The sequence below is a fragment of the Stylophora pistillata genome, chromosome 6 (assembly GCF_964205215.1).
Source record: "Stylophora pistillata chromosome 6, jaStyPist1.2, whole genome shotgun sequence".
NCBI lineage: Eukaryota > Metazoa > Cnidaria > Anthozoa > Scleractinia > Pocilloporidae > Stylophora > Stylophora pistillata.
Window position 1 is genome coordinate 28,046,108 of NC_142524.1, and position 20,310 is coordinate 28,066,417.

General features: G+C 39.0%; 3 protein-coding genes and 1 pseudogene across 3 annotated transcripts; 3 read left to right on the forward strand and 1 right to left on the reverse strand.

Moving 5' to 3' along the window:
• Positions 1 to 1,730: 1,730 nt before the first annotated feature.
• Positions 1,731 to 3,972, reverse strand: LOC148729253 (uncharacterized). The gene is made up of 2 exons (XM_088762564.1): positions 3,813 to 3,972; positions 1,731 to 3,367 (listed from the first exon to the last, which is right to left on the reverse strand). Exons 1-2 carry the CDS (start codon positions 3,825 to 3,827, stop codon positions 3,119 to 3,121), a joined length of 264 nt encoding a protein of 87 aa, XP_088618690.1. The 5' UTR covers positions 3,828 to 3,972; the 3' UTR covers positions 1,731 to 3,118.
• Positions 3,973 to 6,010: 2,038 nt separating this feature from the next.
• LOC111329116 (uncharacterized) lies at positions 6,011 to 10,009 on the forward strand. Its single transcript, XM_022933729.2, has 5 exons — positions 6,011 to 6,170; positions 7,905 to 7,935; positions 8,724 to 8,867; positions 9,042 to 9,290; positions 9,810 to 10,009. The coding sequence occupies exons 1-5, from the start codon at positions 6,168 to 6,170 to the stop codon at positions 9,833 to 9,835; spliced, it is 453 nt and encodes a 150-aa protein (XP_022789464.1). The 5' UTR covers positions 6,011 to 6,167; the 3' UTR covers positions 9,836 to 10,009.
• A 144-nt stretch (positions 10,010 to 10,153) lies between these two features.
• Positions 10,154 to 15,251, forward strand: LOC111329115 (uncharacterized). Its single transcript, XM_022933728.2, has 5 exons — positions 10,154 to 11,206; positions 13,043 to 13,070; positions 13,309 to 13,452; positions 13,760 to 13,999; positions 14,837 to 15,251. The coding sequence occupies exons 1-5, from the start codon at positions 11,144 to 11,146 to the stop codon at positions 14,857 to 14,859; spliced, it is 498 nt and encodes a 165-aa protein (XP_022789463.1). The 5' UTR covers positions 10,154 to 11,143; the 3' UTR covers positions 14,860 to 15,251.
• A 456-nt stretch (positions 15,252 to 15,707) lies between these two features.
• Positions 15,708 to 17,036, forward strand: LOC148729254 (uncharacterized; annotated as a pseudogene).
• The last annotated feature ends 3,274 nt before the right edge of the window (positions 17,037 to 20,310 follow it).

The following is a 20,310-nucleotide window of genomic DNA, read 5'->3' on the forward strand; positions in this document are numbered from 1 at the left end:
CCAAATAAACAAGTAATCTTTGAATCTATAAATTCCAAATTTGTCGTAAATTTATGAAGTTGCGCCCGATTTCATGTTCAGCAATTGATAAATGTTCTACATGTTTGTTGGCAGTAAACTTCTGTACGAATTGTACAAATCTTTAAAACAAGAGGCTGACCGTGATGACGAACTCGATCCAGAGGAAAGCTTTGGCAAACGAAACTCCGTTTTAAGGATACTTATACAAAAAGTCGGACAGGAGTGCGGGATCCCTAGTGTAATAATAAATCATAGGCTGATCCAAGAATTCAAAACAAAGATCTGGCGATTAAATCAAGCACTAGCCAAAGCCAAAACTATGGGAGGCAATGGGGTGAAAAAACTCTTTTCTAAGTGGACAAAGGGTAAATTTTCAACTTGGAATTTTAAGATATATTACTATGACATGGACTCTGTTATGCTCCAAAACGAAAATAATGAATTGAGGGGACAGAAAAGAAAGCTTGAAGATGATCTTGCAGAGGAAAGGTGCAAGAAGGCCAAAATTGAGCAGAAAATGAAGGAAGCTGTTGCTAAAAACAAAGAAATTACTAGCAAATTTCAAAAGAAATTTAAAGGGCTTGTCCAGAAATTAATGAAACTACAAAAAGATAAGAAATCAAGGGGGCCTGCCGAAAGTAAAACATTTCTAGACTATAGCAAAAGGCATCAAACTAGAGTTCGAAAGCAAATGGTCACAGACTGTGAAACTTCACCTTCATTTCTTGGACTTCATAATTTTGTTGCCACTAAAGTTGAAATTTTCCATGAGAACACTCAAGAGTATGAGACTCTCACATTGGTTGATAACAATAACAGTCAAAACTCATCTCGAGCCGAGACAGTCACTGATGAGGAGATTGATGACATAAATTTACTGCTGTACACAAAGGAAAGCTTTAATATATCAAATGAAGCATACCATGAACTTTCTGTGATTTGCAATGAACTACCTCGGTCATGGAAAGTCAAGTTGTGGATAAAAGCTTTAAATAGTAAATGGAATCTGTCAAGTACTCCCAATGATACTTGTGGGATTCTGCAGATCATCAAGGAAAGACTAGAAGTAAGGTTGCAGACTCTTATGAAAAATAGTCCTTCTAATGCTGCTTTCAAAGAAAATCATAAGATTCGAGTTAAACTTTCTGGGGATGATACCAATATTGGCAAACGACTACATGTTATCAATGTTACCTTCACTGTCCTTGATGAAGGAATATTGGCTCAGGCAGCTGGTGGCAATCATCTGATAGCTGTTACAAAGGAGCCTGAAAACTATGAAAAACTTTCCAAAGCATTGACAGACATCCGAAAAGATGTAGAATCTTTAAAACATTTGTCAGTTGGACAGAGCAGTTTGAAATTGAGTGGTTCCTGGGAGGGGATTAGAAATTCCTTGCATGTGTTTGCGGTCTTGGTGCTGCTTATACTACATACCCCTGTATTTGGTGTAAATGTCCCTTACATGACAAATATGATGGAAGAAAAGAATGGTCTCTCACTGATGTCTCAAAAGGAGTACGTTCAATTGAGGAGATTCAACAACAAGTGAATACAAGGTCAAGAACAGTGGAGAAGTACAATTCTAAACATGCTCCACTTTTTCCCTCAATTCCCATTGATCATGTTGTCATAGATTCACTGCACCTTTTTCTTTGAATTTCTGACAACCTAATTAACCTCCTCATTCAAAAGCTGCGACATCAAGATGCACTTGACAAAAACAAAACTTTTCATGATGGTTTTGAGAGATCAAAGTACAAGCACATAGCGGGCTGGGAGACCTATCTCAATGATACCCTCAAAATTCCCTTCAACTGGTTTGTATGTAAGGATTCAAAGAAATTGAAATGGCGGGATCTAACAGGCCCAGAGAAACAGAAATTCTTTAGGAACACTGATTTCACTAGAGTATTGCCCAATCACCAGAAATCTGATCAAATATCACAGTTGTGGAAACAGTTTCTAACAATTACAAACTTGTTAAGTTCCACTATTCCTCAACTGAGCAAAGAAGAAATTCAGGAGGCATCAAAATCTTTTCCGGAACAGTTTTTGAAATTGTATCACACTAAGCATGTTACTCCCTACATTCATGCACTGGTATGGCATGTGCCTGAGTTTATAAAAATGTATGGTACTATCAGCTCCTTCACTCAGCAAGGTCTAGAGAAACTTAATGACAAAACAACAAAGGACTTCTTCAGATCTACCAATCAATGAGGAATGGTTGCGTTAAAACAAATTGTGCAAAAAAGGAACAGAATTGAATATTTCGAGAATCTTGGCAGCCAAAGAGGCACAAGAAGTGTTACTTGTGGAAACTGTAGTTTAGAGGATCATAATATTAAGACCTGTTTATCCCCATGTAGCTCATGTGCATTTAAACCATGTTGTTCTCCCTTACATGTAATCAAATCAAATAGCAAATGGGTTAAGAAAATGTCAAAATGAGAATATATTGGTTTAGAGATAGATGTTATGAAGTACCTTAATAAATTGTTGTTATTGTTATATCAAATAAATACTTTTGTTCCCTAAATTGTACACAATACAAACACTAACAAATGATTATAATCTGTTATAAAAACTTGTCATAGATAAAGCTGAGATAGTGCCTATATCCCCTTGAGGAATAGGGATTATTCTTAGCAATGGGCAACAACTCATTCTCTTTGGTCAACATTAATGCATTACATGTTTGATACTGTCAGAAACATTGTGACTACTACTACTGTTAGGATGGGGGCGATTTCCACTCATTGCTGTCGTATTCAGCCTTCACACCATCCCCACGAACAAATGTAAAAATAACTTGCAAGTCACTTTCAGTGTGGCTTTCTACAAGAGTATCGCCGACATAAACAAACTCTCTCACAGGCTTTTTTTCATGAAGCCAAAATCTTACAGTTACAGGAATGACATAACAAAAGTCTCCATTTACATTTTGAATTCTCTCAAACCACTTACTACCAAGTAGATCGCATAAATGAGAGTTATCATCAACACAATGTACTTCCCGTCCTCTTGACTTTTTTACAAATGCAATATTTTGTAAATATGTTTTATTGATATCCATGTCAATCTGCATCTCAATTCAAACCTCCGGTGACTCCCTTTTGGTTGAAAATAGACTAAACTTTATTTTGCGGCCGAGGCGGTTGAATAAAGCTGAAGCCCTGTCAGACAAGGAATCTTCACTCGGTATGAATCGCGATACCAAGCGACCAAGACTACATTTGTCTCTGTCAACTAAGTCATCTCCATCTCTCCATTCATCAAAATCACTTGAATATCCAATAAAGTGAATTTTTACTTTATTTTCTATTTTGTCTCGGTCAACAATCTGCAAAGAAAATATTATCTATATCTCAGGACTATTACGATTCACTTTGACAATATAACTTACGGTAATTTTTAGTACTTACTTGAAATGCTCAAGGAAAAAAAGTTCCTGAAATAAAATTATTTAACATTTTTTCAGAAGGATCCCAATTAAACCATGAGTATTTGAGGCGACAAAAATTCCCTTTTAGGCTTGCTAAATATCAGTACTGTTATATTTACTTACATAGCAACAAGAAAGATGGGCCAAATAACTCTCACTAGCTATAGTCGACTGTGCTATCATTTCATGTTAAACTGAAAACTATGAAATTTGTAAATTCCTTTATCTCTTAATGAACTTATTTCCTTCGGAAGAAGTTAAAATTATTCAAAAGAAGTGTGGTTTTATACCGCATGTAATACGTTACAAGGAAATCTATCAACAAAGCAATCTCCGTACTTACCTCAATTGGATACATTTTCTCCTGATCAACTTTTTCCGGTTTTTTGGGACGTATCTTCTCGGCTTTGAGACGAATGTGGCTTTTTATTCAGAGATAAAACCTTCCACGGGACGAGTGCGCTTTTCAGCCGCCATTTTTTTTTTGTCTACTTTGTTCAGCCCCAGAGCCCGCTCATTCAAACTGCGCAGGAGCAGGACCAATTTTTCAGTCATTTTTTGAAATGTGTTTTGAGTAAGCGTTTGTTCGCTAGTGTAGGCGGGTATCGCCCACTTATAAGTTCTGGGTGAAAGCCAATCTATTGCAACTAACTTGCCTATCCAGCTCTTGTAAGTACCTGAAAGTCTACTTCGCATTAATACTTAAGAGCTATTACCAAAGTAATCAGCGATGAAAAATATTGACAAATACGCGATGAGCTTCATTTTTCATGATTGCACCGTAATTGTGGAGAGATCAGTTTCCTATACGAGTGAGGTTATATCAAAATAATGACATCAGGAGGGATGCAATTACGTTTGTTTCTGATTAAGACGCCTTCTATTCGTCGCGGCGTACGCATCGCCCACCTTTTTATCTGAGGAAAGGCAATTGCCAGTACTTAAAGCTAAGTTTTGCGGTTCCATGCACTTACCTTGGTGATTAGCGATAAAAAATAACAGCAAAAAAACGGTGACCTGTACTTTCATCTTCTTTTGTTTCGTGAGCACTTTAGAGCGAATTTGTTTGTGATCCTGTACAAAGTAATTTTTAAATTTCAAATGACGGTGGTTCAATGTTTGCGCCCTGTACATTAATTTATCGATTGACCAATCATATTCTGATTTGACTAGGCTCCTGGAACAAGCTCCTGGAATATGTTCAAGATTCTTTTTTCTGTGTCTGCTGGTTAACTTGAAATATTAAGGTAAAAAAAAAATATCTTTGGCTTTCGTTTTTAACTGGTTCATGTTAAAGACCGTCGGAACTTGATGCATTTCGCTGAAAAAAAAAAAGCTTTCTAGTCATAGAATCAAATACATTTTTTCCTGTAAACTGCTCAGACCTGCTCAGGGTATCGTTAAAAACGTTCTTGGCTTGAATAAGACTGTCTATCTTAGGCAAAAAAAAAAAAAGAAAATCACAGAGTATTCAATTCAAAGTTCCTTCATAATGGCGGCTCCGCTTTTGTTCTCTTGTTTAATATAAAATTTTGTCAGTGCATGAGCAGTGGTAGTGTTGTCATTTCAAAGCCTCAATAAACTATATATCCCTCTAGTTAGGTACGATTCCTGATATTTCATTCCAAGGCTACCCTCAGATTTGCTTGCTCTAATTTCATACTTAGACCCATCTTGGCCTACACTTGGGTCAACGTGCCCGACCTTGCGTAATGTTCTGCGTTTTGACTTTGGGTCTCGAACTAGTTCAAGACTAGGCTATTTAAAGAAGGGTGCTTATAGTCGGTAATCTCATGACAACTCCAGCAGCAATCAAATTTTACAAAAAAAGTTTTGGTGTTAAAATTCCTATTCATTTATTTATCTATTTCTTTCTAACGTTTTCATGAATGGCCTTTTATAAGAACCATCTTCTCCCTGAGAAGTACATAGTCGCACGCAGTCAATTCGAGTTCATGATCCTTTGTGTATTGGTTTCAAAACCCCAGAGCTTAAGTCAATTATTGCAAACTGTGCCAATTCAATGCCTATATATGGTAAACTATTGAATCGGTTTAAAAATACTGTCGTCAAAGAGTCACGAATACTGAAATTTCAAACATGTTTTCTGCTATGGCGTTCGTCGCAAATTAGAGACAGAACGAACCAATGGAAAAAAGTATGATTGCGTTTGCAAATTACTGAACGTTCACAGGAGACGAGTAACCAAATAAAAGACGAGTTGCTACGAACAGATTCAGTGAGAAAAGCCATTGCGTTACGGAAATTATATCAATTCGACAATGGAAATTTAGGAAGGGTCGGGTCCCGCACCAAGTAGTAAACACATTTTTGCAAACAGACTACGTTTTTGTCGGTGAAAGGGGAATATTTTTCTTGTAAATCGCGGTTTTAGAGCGTCTTTCCCTAACTTGAGATACAAAAGGCTTTTGTTTTGAGGTATTAGGGGTTTGAAACTTGCAAATTTTCTACACGCCCCCCTACCCCTGTGAGACACAATATACAAGGTATGGTCGGGAGAACAGAGCAATTATCTATTTATCACGTAACGTGAAACACAATGAGCTGGAATTAGGGTTGGGAATTTTTGTTATTTCATTGTTCCTGTTCTGAGTTGCACTCACTCACTTCGCTTTCTGCGATTAGCTGCGATTTTTGTGTAAATCAGTATTAATCGATTTTATCGTCGACCAGCAAAATGGTGAGTGAATCTTACTTGTTATTTTGAAGGTATTTCACTTTACACTCCGCGTTCTGTCAGTTGTAAGTTCAGTCACTTTCAACCGAAAGTTTCATGGTTGTGGATATGACGATGTATGTTGATATTCCCGATGCGTAAAGCCTTTGAACTAACAAATTTGTAGAGTTATTGCTAAATGTCGTTGTCATCCTCGTATTTGGAGAAGTAGAGGATTAATTTCCACTAATCAGAGAGATTCAAATTCACAACAGACCGAATTATGTCCTTCAGTGGTTGTTTATCCACCGCCTTGTACTAATCCTCCGTTCCGAATCCTCGCTTTTATTCTTACTCTAATAATTAATCATTTTACTCGCTCTAATTTCTTCTCTTGTCTATCAACTGCTATTTTACGAGGTTCAGTGATTAGAAAACAGCCAGCTGAACTATCAGCTGTATTTCGAACAGCAAACTTCAACTCCTCAGAATGCAATGGTCCGTTAGGAATGTAAACAATGCAGCTGAAGTAGATTTGGCGTGTTTTTCCCTTATTTTGCGAGCATTTACTGCATTCGAATCATTTCCTAATTTCAACTCTAACAGCCCGAAGAAGAAGATCTCTCTGATTTTTTGAGAGGTGCCCCGGCATATAGTTTTAAAAAACCTCTTACTTTGAAGTTACTCGACACGGTCAATGAATTTGTGTGTCGATCAAAATTTGTCTGTTTATATTTGCGTCATTTCTCGAGTGCCGCTGTGATCGCTGACATGGCCACCACAGCCGTGAATCATTGGAAGACAGATTCGTCGTAAAAGATCACGCTTGGCCGCTTGATTTGATAATCTACGTAGCGAAAAGCAAACATTTCTATCACACACCTAGGACTTCTACAACACTGAAATTTGATTACGATGAATTCGAAGCGTTAAATCCCAGCTTCTACAAGAAAAGTCTCTAAATTCATATCCAAATGTTATTCGCGATGAAATTAATGCAGGTTATCGTAATTTTATTCTCGATTTACTTTGCTTTAGCTTTTTCTTATTCTAATGGACTTGTGCAATCTGCGTCCAAGTTATTTTAAGTTTCATTGATCGTTTCTGCAAAATTGCTTTTAGTTACCAGTCATATGGTTCGGTTTGTCTTAAGATTTAAACGCGTCAGCAATCATACGGCTTTAATTCACATTTGCTAATTTTATTGCTGTAGCGTGGCGTGACATCTGCTGCGTGACTAAGTACCGTATTTATTCGATTAAGCGCCCAACCTCGAATAAGCGCCCACTTCGAATAAGCGCCCACCCTAAAGATAGAAAAAGTAAATTGGCGCCCAGCCTCGAATAAGCGCCCACCCCCAAAAAGTACTTTTTAAGCGCCCAACCTCGAATAAGCGCCCACCTCCCCCCCCCCCTCCAAAAAAAAAAATTATAATACTAAACTGTGCAAGAGGAATACGCGTAATGATTATTACGGTATTTTTTTAATGGCTTACAATCTCTAGTTTCATTGTCTGAAATTTTTATGACAACGTTGGAATTTTTCTCAAAGTTTTAACTGAAATGCCCATGTGGACGCAAAGTTCTTTCAGCCGCAAAAAAATGGGGAAAATTTAATAAGCGCTCAGCCTCGAATAAGCGCCCAGCCTTGAATAAGCGCCCACCTCGAATAAGCGCCCATCCTGAAAGTCCAGAAATTTTAAGCTTCCTGGGTGCTTAACACAGTTAGGTTGACTGATATTTCTTTCATTTGTTTCAGTCGGCATCACTGACTCCAGAGCAGCTGAAAGGTAAGCAAGAGCAAGAGTTAAATTTGCGTTCGTTTTCGCCATGAGCTTGGACATTTGTTCCAAGGAGAGGTTCTTATGGTAATAGAGATCAAAATGTGCAGTGTAATTCTTTGTTATATTTTTTTAAAAAGTACAGCCAAACATGGACCTTATTACCAATGTTGTACTTGATATGTCCCGATGAAGGTCATTAGGCTGTCATTTCCGCTATATTTCTATCTTGCATTCTATATTTCTCCTCTCGCCCTCCCCCCACCTCCTAATTTTTCGCCTCGCTCCATTTTTCGCGCGGTCTAATTTTCGCCCAAACTCCACTAGAACGCCTGCTCTGCAGGCTACTATATTTCATACTCATATTCGTTGCTTCACGTTAGGCGAGCTGTAAGAACAATTATTATATGTAACTTGTATGTTCCAAGAAGAATGTCAAAGATAACTTAATTCATACAATTTGCCTCGCTGCCAGCATGTTCCTTGTAGTCCAGTTTGTGGGAGCACTCATCAGGTGTCTGGGGGCAAAGCTTTTTTCACGTTCTTCAGCCGGAAACGCGTAATGTCGAAGTGTCACGCAATTCCAAAACCAATTTTCGAGTTGTCACGCAATTTCTCCACTAACTGTCGGGTTGTCACGCAACTCGTACAGGAGTGGTGGGACGAACCCAATGGTAGTTGGGTTCGTCCAGGCTGGGCGCTTATTCGAGGCTGAAAAAAAAAATGTGAAGAAAACACATGATTAAGGTACTCACCGTGAACTGAGTAGAATCCTTGCCATTCTATATCTTTTCCAGAATTCAGAGAAGCCTTCAAGATCTTCGATGTTGATAATAGCGAGACGATCACGACAGATGAACTGCTTCTCGTCATGAAGAACCTCGGGATGATGGCCACTAAGGAAGAGGTGAAGGAAATGCTGTCGGAAGTCGATGAAGATGGTAAGTAAATATATTTTGAACTGCGGTATTAGATACGTATGATGCACAATCCTCGCAGTAGAGAGTGCTATTTATGCAATAGCGAAAATCAGACCTGAAAAAATCAGGCCTGTACGGGATTCGAACCACTGACCTCTGCGATACTAGTTTATCACTTTATAACCATATCTTCAGGTAGTGGCGAAATCGATTTCGAAGAGTTCGCAGAACTTATGGTAAAACAGATGAAGCAAGGCAGTGAACAGGAGGTGAGGGACGCTTTTAAAGCCTACGACACTGAAAACAAGGGGTACTTCACAAGCGACGAGCTGCTCAAATTGCTCATGGCCGTGCAAAAACAAAGCAAAGACATCAAGATCTCTAAAGAAGAAATAGAGGAGGTGGTTAAGTTCATGGAGCGAAATGGACGGGTCAACTTCGATAGTAAGTGTTTCGAAAGAAATATATTTGGTGTGATGTAGCCGAATGTATCGAAACTCAAAACGTTTGAGCTCCGTTGATCGTTGTTGTTCTGTCACGCTTTACGTTGCGTTACTTTCACGCGCGTCTAGCATGCTGGGAATTTTGAAGCGAAACTTTGCACATGGTGAAATAGATTTATTGTTACTCCTAGAATATTTTTCAACATCAATCTTTACGATATAGCGATCGTTTCTCATTTTTCCCTTTTAAAATTTGCGCGGGGAATTGGCGCGCGAGCAGCCAAAATTGATCCCCTCGCTTTTGACCGACGTTTAACCGCTCTGCTATCTATCCTCGAGTTGGTCTTAACCCGCTCGTCTCGTTAAAAAGAGTTTGAAACTTCCATATCTTCCTTATCGCTTTATCTTTTTATTTGTTTAGCCGCCATTATTGTTATTATATCTTGGTGAACCTGCGAGTTAAAGCAGGAGTCAAAACTAGGGTCTTAACTAATTGTGCTCTCATTGAAATTTTTCGCAGAGTTTGTCAACGAGATGATGAAGTAAACTTTAACACTTCATGGACTGGAAAGTTTTTCAAAGAAGAAAAGCGATCACTACTACACAGAGTTCTATTTGTATGAAATGTTTATTTTAATGGCTCCGCGTGTTACATGTCTGTGGGGTATTTTGTAGATTTTTTTTTCTTGTGGATGAATAAATTTCCATCACTTATTTCAATAGTAGTTGTAACGAGTCGATCGCCTAATTCAGCCCTTTAACAATAAGAGTGACAAGCATCCAATTTCAACCTACAGTATCATCTGTGAACCAAACAAAAAGGTCGCGAGAATAAAGGAAATGAACACCAAGTAAAGACGCTCTCGGTTATGAAACAAATTTTCTTGTCAGCACTTAGGAAATATACTAAGAACAATATGAAGAATGTGCATGTTTATTATCCAATTGTGCTTCGTAGAGTACAAATAACACCCAAGACGAGTACAAACATCGCGCGGTATTTGTACTCCAGAGAACATCGAGAGAAATCTCTCGCACTGAGATAACAATTTGGCGTATTGGATAATAAATCTCTTACTGACTAGACGTTTTGTTGTGTAGTATCGCTGAGTATTTTGACTCGTTGTTTGTATTTTGACCCGCCCTTCGGGCTCGACTCGCAAAAATACTCAGCAATACAACACAACGAAACGTTTCATAGCAAATATTGATTTTAAGGATGTAAAAGGTTCAATAGCCAGAATCACTGTGGAGTTACCGTTCCATACTTGCGCGCTATTCTGCTCCTCCTCGGTGGAGGAACCTGCCACTTTCGCGGGTGACGTAAACCGAAGACAGCAAATAAGGGAAAGCGATAGAACCAAGGAAAATAATTTTAACAAGACAAAGAAAAACTTAAAGTTTCTTGCATTGCGACAAACCCGCTTTTTTATCCTCCCTGTACATGCACGGAAATCCGTTTTGAATGAAGGTGAAGGGCTCCTTTACCCGGACACAGGCTGGTTATTTAGGGGACGACTCCAACTTATACGGAAAATGTTGGTTTGATAAATAAATAAAAAAACTGCCCGCTTATTATCAGAGATTATTCCTAAGGGAGGTAACTCACTCTTTCACGCTTTTAATTTGTGCTCCATTTTGACCAAGTTGCCACAAACAAAATACGGGTTGTTACTATTAAAGAGGCCTCTGATTATTATCGCCCGACACTAACGAGACTCTAATCACAGTAACAAACACAAAGACTCTTGATGACGTCACAAGGGCCAGATATTGACCAGGAGTATTGTATTTGAAGAAGTTAATAACTCCAAGTTATTTACATTCGTTAAAGACAACGGAACGCCGCGTTAGATGCCAACAGATCGGAAGATGAGTTATCGAAAAGACAGCAGAGCTAGGAAAATTAGCGAGGCGGTAAGAAATTGAAAAATAACTGAAGGATTTTAGTTTCTAGAGAGAAAAAAGTAAAGAAGTTTACATGTGTGTTAGCCATGCATATGAGGTGTTTGTGATAAAGGATTATGCATGTATCTTCACGTAGAGCGAGAGATTATGAAACTCAAATGGTAGTCATGCGATCAGCGTACGCCATTCAGAGCCGTTTTCGTTTTCAGTAACACATAGTCCAGCTATATGGCTTGATTTCGGCAACGTTAACCGTATTTATAGCATTGTCTAGCCGGTTGTTGTCAAGCCATTGCGTCGAAACTTTATAATCATTTCGGTATACACAAGGCCGAAAGGGCGCTAATTTATTCGATGCGCGTACATAGGAAGAAAGAAAATTCATTGTTTTTATTTGCAAACCCTTGAGTCTGACTCATACTCTCGTGTCGGCCTCAACTCGTTTCACCCTGACCACCGAATACAATTCAGGTCCGATGATATTCAATGATTACCTCTAAACAGTTCGACGGAAAGTGAGTTAGATATTTCTTGAAAAAGAGTGATACGAAAGGTCCCACTGCAAACTTCACACCGGGGAATAGTACGGTCAAATTTTCGGTTTTAAATCAAGTGAGGGCTTGTTTGTGACGGGTAGTTTTGGAAGTCGTCGCAGCGGTTAACGCCGAACCGAACTGAGCACATGTGATTCAAGTTATAGCCTGGTTGCACCGACCCAAGCACGATACTTAGGTCGTTTGTGAATTTATATAATTTACATGTTTATTTTTTATTATGCATACCCTAGCCTCTTGCCCGGCCCCAGCTTAACGACAACGATCCACAACACTAAGGGCTACGTCAAAGTTCAAACACTTCCTGCACAGACGTTTTCACTCAGAGTCAACAAAGAAGAACTTTTAGTGACGTCAATTAAACTAAAATACCTTGCAGGAAATGTGATTTAACGAAAAAAAGGGAATTCTATTGATCAGTTATCCTTCATAATAATCAGAGAAAACAAGCAAAAGTTGCCGCATAACTTGTCGATACACATATATGGATGTTTACATCCAGAACTTTAATCCCTTAACTTCTAATTTCTCGTCATTGTTAGGCCTAGTTCACATGTGCGATGCAAATGCAAACGTAAATGCAAATGCAAGTGTAAGCAAGTTCACACGTTCAATGCAAACGCGAGGAAAGGGATATACACAAGCGCAGTGGAAGTCTTTTTTTCCAAATGAGTCAAATCGGGCCAAAGTATTAACCGTCAACCGTCAAAAACGCAATGTTTTTACCGTCAATCGTCAAATAAGCGAGCCACTGTTAGCCGTCAAATGTCTCAGATATCCTCAATTAAGAACTAAACGATTACCTTAATTGGGGTCAAGTTCTGTTGTTTATATATAAAAGTTTTGATATATCACATGTGATATATATATTTATTAAAAACTAGATCATTGGATAATGCAATTCAAGACTTTTTATTGGCTTAGCCATTATGGTATATCAGCCAATATACCATAATCTACAAATATGGCAAGCGTACGTGTCAGCTTAAAATTAAAAGGGAGCTAAAAATTTAATAAAATTTAATGATTTAATTTAACGTTTTTAATAAAACAATTATTCCACTCGCGCTTGTTGGATAGGAGATGATTATAGCCAACTCGGCGCTACGCGCCTCGTTGCTATCTATCATCTCCTATCCAACGCGCGCTCGTGGAATAATTGTTAAATATATATTTATATATTCCTCCCACAATATATATATATATATATATGTATATCACATGTGATATATATTTATATATATATATATATCACATGTGATATATATACATGTGATCACTTTTTTTTCAGGGTGAACTTTCCTCAGAAGTGATTTCAGGTAAAATAACTGTATATACCCCTTGAATAGTTGAGAATTTCTGAGTAACCCAGCATTTACTTCTACATCAGTCCAGCTGTGAACGAGTTTTCATCAATTCTATCTACTTACGAGACTGTATACGGGATAGCTATCGCCTTTTATTATTTATGCTGATTGATCGATTTGATTGCTTTTGTTTTTGACACCCATCGAATTTAGAATTACTTTGTTTCGATTTTTTGTTTTTTTTTTTCAGAATTTCGCGAGGCGTTTTCCTTGTTTGATCACGATGGAGATGGCACCATAACCACGAGCGAGCTCCAAACAGTCATGGAAAGATTGGGGTTGAGCTCAGACCAAGAACAACTAAATGAAATGATCAGAGAGGTGGATGCAGATGGTGGGTACTTTCTTTAGACTTAGTGGTGCGATGAGCATAGAATAAGATCAGTGGAGCCGGCCTCATCCCTCTCGGTTTTAATTTACGCCTGCAAGAGGAAAAATTCTGACTACTTCATCGTCACTCTGCCTCAACTTCACTGATAAAATCACACCATCACCGAATGAACACGCATGTAATATGCATATAGTGTCGCCGTAAACTTCTCAGCACAACAAGGTTTTGAATTTTTTGTCAAAAAAAAAAGGCAAAACCGACTAATAAAAAGGAAAAAATCATCGGCTTTTCTTGCCCTCTTTCACTACAGGAAGTGGTGCAGTGGATTTTGAGGAATTCTGTGTCCTAATGCAGAAGAAAATTGCACAGGAAACCCAGTCCGAGCTCCTGGAATTGTTCAGTATCTGGGATGTGGCTGGTGAGGGGATCATTGAGTCGGGAGAGTTAAGGTGCTTACTGAACAGAGTCCCAGTGCGGCTGACGAGGGGAGAGATTGATGCACTGGTTAATCGTGCAGATACCAAGAAAAATGGGAAAATCAATTTTGAAGGTGCGTTTCATTCTTTACATAAGTTTACAACCAAATCAAAAGTATGCACAAATTGTTTTTCAATGCGTTTCTTGTGTGAGTAACCAGCTGCGAATGCTTTCCCTTTAACTCCCATGAGTGATCAAGATAGAATTTCTCCTTACAATATGGATACAATATTAAGCAGACAGGTGACAAAATTAAGGAAAATAGTAATGCATGAGGGGACTATAGGTATAAGTTAATCTAATTCCAAATTCTTTAAACTAACATCGTAAGAGTTGTATGGCATGGCCGACAGTAAAGAGAATTACTACTATAGCCTGCTTGCAGGCGGTAGTTTTTGTTTTTAAGCGCGAGGCTGCGCGGCAAAAATTCGGTCGCCATATTGGACGAGATTTGGAACAAGTGAAAAAGCGTGGGGGAGTGGGGAAGAGAAGAAATTCTCTCCTTCCCCGCTCCCCCTCGTTTTGTCACTCGTCCCAGATCTTCCATCCGTTCAGTATGGCGACCGAATGTTCGCCGCGCTGAATCTCGAGCTTTAAAATACAAACTAGCGCCTACATGCTGGCTACTACTAATGCGGTCTTAGAGGTAAAAGGGGTAACTTGCACATTTACGTCATATACTTCTTCATGATTGCCTCGTTGCAAGTACTGCAACCTTCATCTTTTCCCAACAAAGTTCGACAATTTTCTTCTTCGCTAAACTCATTACATTCGCGTGCAGGGTAAAATATTGAATTTAATCAGTTAAACCTCTGTTTTCCTTTTAAAATTCAGTCTGATGTAAAACATTATAAATGAATTCTTTTCTGGCGATAATTAAAGTTTATTGTTCTTCAATCATTAATTTCAGAGTTTGTCAAAATGCTGTCCTAGAGAAAGAGCACCCGATTCAAGAATTTCTCTAACACTTAGGAGTTGGAATAGAGAATTGACAAACTAATAAACAAATCATTATGCGTCTTTGGAGATGTCTTTATATTTCTACTTTTTTCTGTGAGAGCGCTTTTTCCTTAGCAGAACAGTTCCGCTGTTTTTCAAATCGCAATTATTTAAATCGAGATTTAGGGATTGAAACGTATTTCGAGGCTCATCCTCATAAGTCAGTCTCTTTATGTTTAGGATAGTGGACGATATATTGATTGATATAAAGTGAAGTTTTGAAGTTGGAGCAGCACTCTCTAATAAGGGCCTGCAGAATATTCGTTTCTTTTACAGTTTCTGTTCTTCTTCCTTTTTAAATAAACATCAAAGCTTTGTTACGCAAATTCTGCTCTTTCTCAAAGAAAAAAACTAAGCGTACTGTCTCTGTTTTCAATGGGCACCTTCTCCTGAGGTACCATAGGTAAATTAGCGCCCCGGGCGCTAAATCCAATCAATATGGTGCTTTTTGTTTTCAAACCCACTAGAACAGAAAGCCTCGACTCCATGCAATCTTGAAAGTAAACATGGAGAACAGATTGATCAGAGAAAAGTATCCGAGAACATTATGGGCCGGTTATTTAAACAAAGTTTAGCGGTTGTTTAACAATGCCGCGTTCTAAGTCATCTTCAAATTAGCCCGGCCTTTTATCAGAACATTTTTTTCTAACAGTGTCAAGAGTACCGAAAGGTAATAGTGGAAGGATATTGAACCCTCTAATGGGGATTCCCCGAGGCCCACTGCTTGCGTAAAAACCCCGCAGTTTGGGCTAGACCTCGTGTAAATAACCGGCTCTATGAAATCAGGGACCACTGCTCTCTTTGAGCGAGGCTCTTTATTTTTACGATTCAGTTCGCTTACCAAATTCACAAGAAACCTCCGATTGGCATATCTTTCCGAGTCTGTGATTGAACCAATACTTAAACAATTTTTCGCACAGATTGTAAAAGAAAGTTTAAAGACTTAATTAAGCAAACAAAGAGAATCGGGAGAAAATTACTGATCCACTACAATGCCTGGCCCTGTCGCTCCCGTCTGCAAACGGCTTTCCGCTTTTAACTCAAAATACGCACGCTGCAAAGACCGAGAATTGCTTAAGTCCAGGGAAGTTCTTCTTTTTAAAAAGAAACGGCTGGTGTTAGAAGAAGCGAAAGGAAATCACCCTCATGCTGCAAAAGAACTATCCAACGCCGAAGAAGATTTCTTGTTTGGCTCCGGTGAGTTAAGCGCTGAAAACCCTGAACCCTCGAGCGCACAGCTCGGTGGTTATTGGCACCACACTTTGGATTCCGTGCCCGAATGGGAAGACATTGTTCTTCAAACAGAAAACGAAACGGGCAAGGAATTTTTAAATCAGAAAGAGGATCAAAGACCAACCGCGGCAATGGTGAAACACGAGTAGGCAAAAAAACAACGAACGTTGTCCAGTTTTCTATCACAAGGAATTCAAGAGTCATCGTTACGAAGAAATGAATAGCGCTGACAGCCCGTTTTACTTGGCCATAAATTATCGGCGACGACCTGACAGCAACATTTGGTACATGAGGGCACCACTCAGCAAGAACGAGATTGTTAAGCTTATGAAAACAGTTGCGCAATCAGCAAGCCTGCAGGGAAATTTAACCAGCCACTCCGTTCGAAAAACTTGCATATCTCGCCTGATGGATGCCGAGGTTCCCGGAGATTACGTCGCTCAATTAAGCGGACATAGAAATTTGAAGAGCCTCGACTCTCGAAAAGCAGCGTCCGCCGACAATCAGCGAAAAATGTCCTTAATTTTAAGCCGCTCCGGCCATATAGCACACAGACATCAACAGTAGGCGGCCACGAGAACACCACTTTGCCGGCGAATCTTCCCAAAGATGTTAATAAGTCAGGAGTTTTCGCAGGCGCTTGCATGGGGAAAATCGAGGGCTGCACCTTCACGTTAAACATTGCCCGTGAAAAAGAAGAAAGCTTTTTAGGTTTTAGGGAAAAAATAAAAATATCATTTACCAGCCCAGGTCGGTCTGTATTGCAAAAAACTGTGCCCTCTGTCTTGAATCTGACCGCCTTCGGCGTACAGTCTCGGGCGGTATCCAAGACCTCGGACACAGTTTTTCCCAATACAGACCTCCCGCCTGGTGAATAACATCTATTGGCCACCGTAGAGAAGTTTCTAAAGCTGACGTTGCGAAGGTTAGCTCTTCGTTACTCTTTCTGACGAAGAGCTGATGCTAGAAACGTCATTAAGAAAGAAACAATCATATAAAAACTAAAGCATTCTCATGGGATTTGCACACATTTGCTTCGAAAGCTAAACGCGTTCCACCAATGATAAGACATAATTAATTATAATAATAATAATAACACCTTTATTTAGACACGATAATGTTTAAAGCTGAACAGCTTGTGGGGTCGTGTGTATATCTAAATAAACTCTAAATTAAATAAATTCAAATGATGATGGTTTTTGAGGAGAGGGGAAAACCAGAGTACCCGGAGAAAAACCTCTCGGAGCAGAGTAGAGAACCAACAAACTCAATCCACTTATGACGCCGGGTCCGGGAATCGAACCCGGGACACATTGGTGGAAGGCGAGCGCTCTCATCACTACGCCAACCCTGCTCCCCATGCCTAATTCCATACGCTCTGACAAAGGGCTAACGATCGATGCGTCAGCTTTAAAACTCAACGGTGGCCAATTAACTCTCTCAACTCAGTTGATAATACCAGGATGTCTTCTTAAGCTACTGAGACTAGTGAAGCAAAAGGAACCTCTACTTGAAAAATCTTCCCCTACTTATGGCATGGTAACAAACTGTAAAGTCAAACCTCTTAAGTCAAACCGCCTCCCAGTTAGCTCAATGGATAGAGCGCTGGACTGTTGTACGGGAGGTCGAGGGTTCGAGCCCCGGCCGGACCAACACTCAAGGTCTTAAAATAATTGAGAAGAATTTGCTACCTTTCTATAACATCAAGAAATGGTTAGATATTCTAGTCTTCTCGGATAGGGACGAATAAATGGAGGTCCCGTCTCCTGCAGGGTTGGGGCAGGAGACGTTAATTTCCCACACATGAGATTACTGTGTGATGGATGTCCTCCCCTGGGGTGGGTGGGATGGGTGGGTTAGGACAGCAGGTCCACATCAGCTATTACAGCTGCCAATTAATCAACCTCCTTAAACAAATAAATGAACTTCAACTTTAATTCATTAGATCCTGTGAATGCTTGACATAGATAATTAATAAAGCGGTCTCTTCATTGTTTATCTTATGCCCTAGCTAACGAACCATATTGTAAAGAACTGAAATGTAATATAACAAAGCAAATACGAAGAATGGAGTTGGACACTAGTTACACGGGAGAGTATTTTGACGAAGTTATTAAAACTTAGGAATGTGATTAAAAGCAGTCTCAAAGAAATGGGTCTTTTAACCCTTTACGCGTTAACATCAGTTTTCATATTCTCCATACTGTTCTCTATACATTTCCTATGGCGCTGACAAGGAGAATTTGTTTAACCAATAAAAGTTTCCTAAGCTGATAATCAGTTAAATTCTCATGGCTTTTGTGTTCGCGGTGAAACCATAAGGAGAAATAAGATATCAGCAGAGATACTCTGCTGCGCGACAGAGCTGGATAACGTATACGCATGCGCTAGGTTTTGCCGCGGAAACGCAGACTTTGAGTCGTTCGCATGGTTGATTTCCAATTCTGCTGTTGCTTCGAGGCGTCGTTTTCCTTGACACTTTTCTTTTCTAGAACAAACTTCAAAAACTTGGTGCACCCCCTTAAAATTTTCAAAAATTAAGTTTCTCCTTAAACCTCTGGAAATAGGAAAGTGCCTTCGACGAAACAGAGTTCCTCGGTTTTGAATGTCAGCCCTTATTATTTTCCGCTAATTTCGCTAAATTTTAGACCTAGGACACTTGAGCCCGCGTTGTTGATTGCAAGCCATCTGACGTAGCATTTCATTATTCAGCTCTGTCCTGCTGCGCAGGATTGTATAAATGTAAGGTGGAATGATTTTACAAATAGTCATCGTATCTAGTTGCATTGAGAGAAATCCCTGAAGAATATTGAACATAAAACCTGACAAAGATCTGAATCTGCGACCTAATGATTCTTCTGTGATGCTCATTTAAATGCAAATAAAACTTGCGTGACTTTGGATCATTTCATCGTTCAACCATCTCTTGTGTTTAACGATCTCCCAATTCAATTGCTGTAATCGATGAGTTTACAAGCAAATGAAGTCATAAAATCGGTGTTTATCAAGATCTCATCTCCAAGCCACAGTTAAGGGTTTGATTGAAGCGTCTTTGTTCAACTCTCGTGACAAACTTTAACACCCTTCCGTAGCTCAATTCTCCATTTCAAAACAAGTGGGAGAATGGTTCGAGTTTTGCTTTGCGAAGGCCTCTCGGATTGTTACTCGGGACAGCTTTCTAAAACCACCATAAACAACCATAAATCGATCAAATGTATTGACTTGGAAGGCGAAATTACCGAAGTATAACTGCTGTGTTCCTGGATGTACTAATAGTCATAGAAATAAGCCTTCAGGATTCAAGTTTTATTGCATACCGAGAGACACAGAGTCACGAAAAAAATACGATATTATCCTTCGAAATGCAACACTCAAGCTTGTTGTCCACATAATGCTTCACCGCCACCCTTCTGCTAACTATGTTCACCCTAAAAAATATAAATGACGGGATAATCAGTTTATTAATACTAAAATTATAAATAAAATGAACATATATCTATCAAATGCTTTTTACAACAGTCTAGTCCAGCCTAAGCCAAGTCCACGTGACTCACCATAGTTGTAACTCTGAGGGTTTCCCTGAGGTTTTTGCACCTCTACAAAGGAGCCATCATACATACATACATACATACATACATACATACATAAGCTTTATTTATACACGGTATCAATTTCATATAAAACCACGTATGCTCTTCCATCGAGCCGTGTGTAACTTAAATATACAAATAATCATTCATAAGCAATATAAAACGAGCACTATTTCTACTAATTAATACAATTATATAACTTGTGCTAATACTAATATTCCAATACTATATACCAACAGCAATGCTAAAACTAAAAACTAATACTACAACTTGTCATACAATAAGAGCTATTTAATCCTAAAATAAAAATATCGTTAACATTATATCAAAAAGCAATTGCTATGTGAGCAGGGATTCTTTGAAGGCAGTAACAGTGGTCTGGGATTTGCTAGTAGTTGAGAGGCTGTTCCATGGTGTAGCACCTCGATAGTGCAGGCTACGTTTTCCGGCTTGAGAGAGTGGTCTGGGAATAAAGAGATTATGAGCCGAGTCCCTCAAATTATGGGTATGGACTTGCGATGTTGTTTGAAAAAGATTATGAAGGCGAAGTGGAAAGTGATCA

Excerpts from the sequence above, each read along its gene's own strand:
- LOC111329116 (XM_022933729.2), top strand. Across the intron at positions 8,868-9,041 it reads GTCGGAAGTCGATGAAGATG|GTAGTGGCGAAATCGATTTC; the intron begins GTAAGTAAATAT and ends CCATATCTTCAG. Across the intron at positions 9,291-9,809 it reads TGGACGGGTCAACTTCGATA|AGTTTGTCAACGAGATGATG; the intron begins GTAAGTGTTTCG and ends AATTTTTCGCAG.
- LOC111329115 (XM_022933728.2), top strand. The coding sequence starts at position 11,144 with ATGCCAACAGATCGGAAGATGAGTTATCGAAAAGACAGCAGAGCTAGG. Across the intron at positions 11,207-13,042 it reads CTAGGAAAATTAGCGAGGCG|GGTGAACTTTCCTCAGAAGT; the intron begins GTAAGAAATTGA and ends CTTTTTTTTCAG. Across the intron at positions 13,071-13,308 it reads TTCCTCAGAAGTGATTTCAG|AATTTCGCGAGGCGTTTTCC; the intron begins GTAAAATAACTG and ends TTTTTTTTTCAG.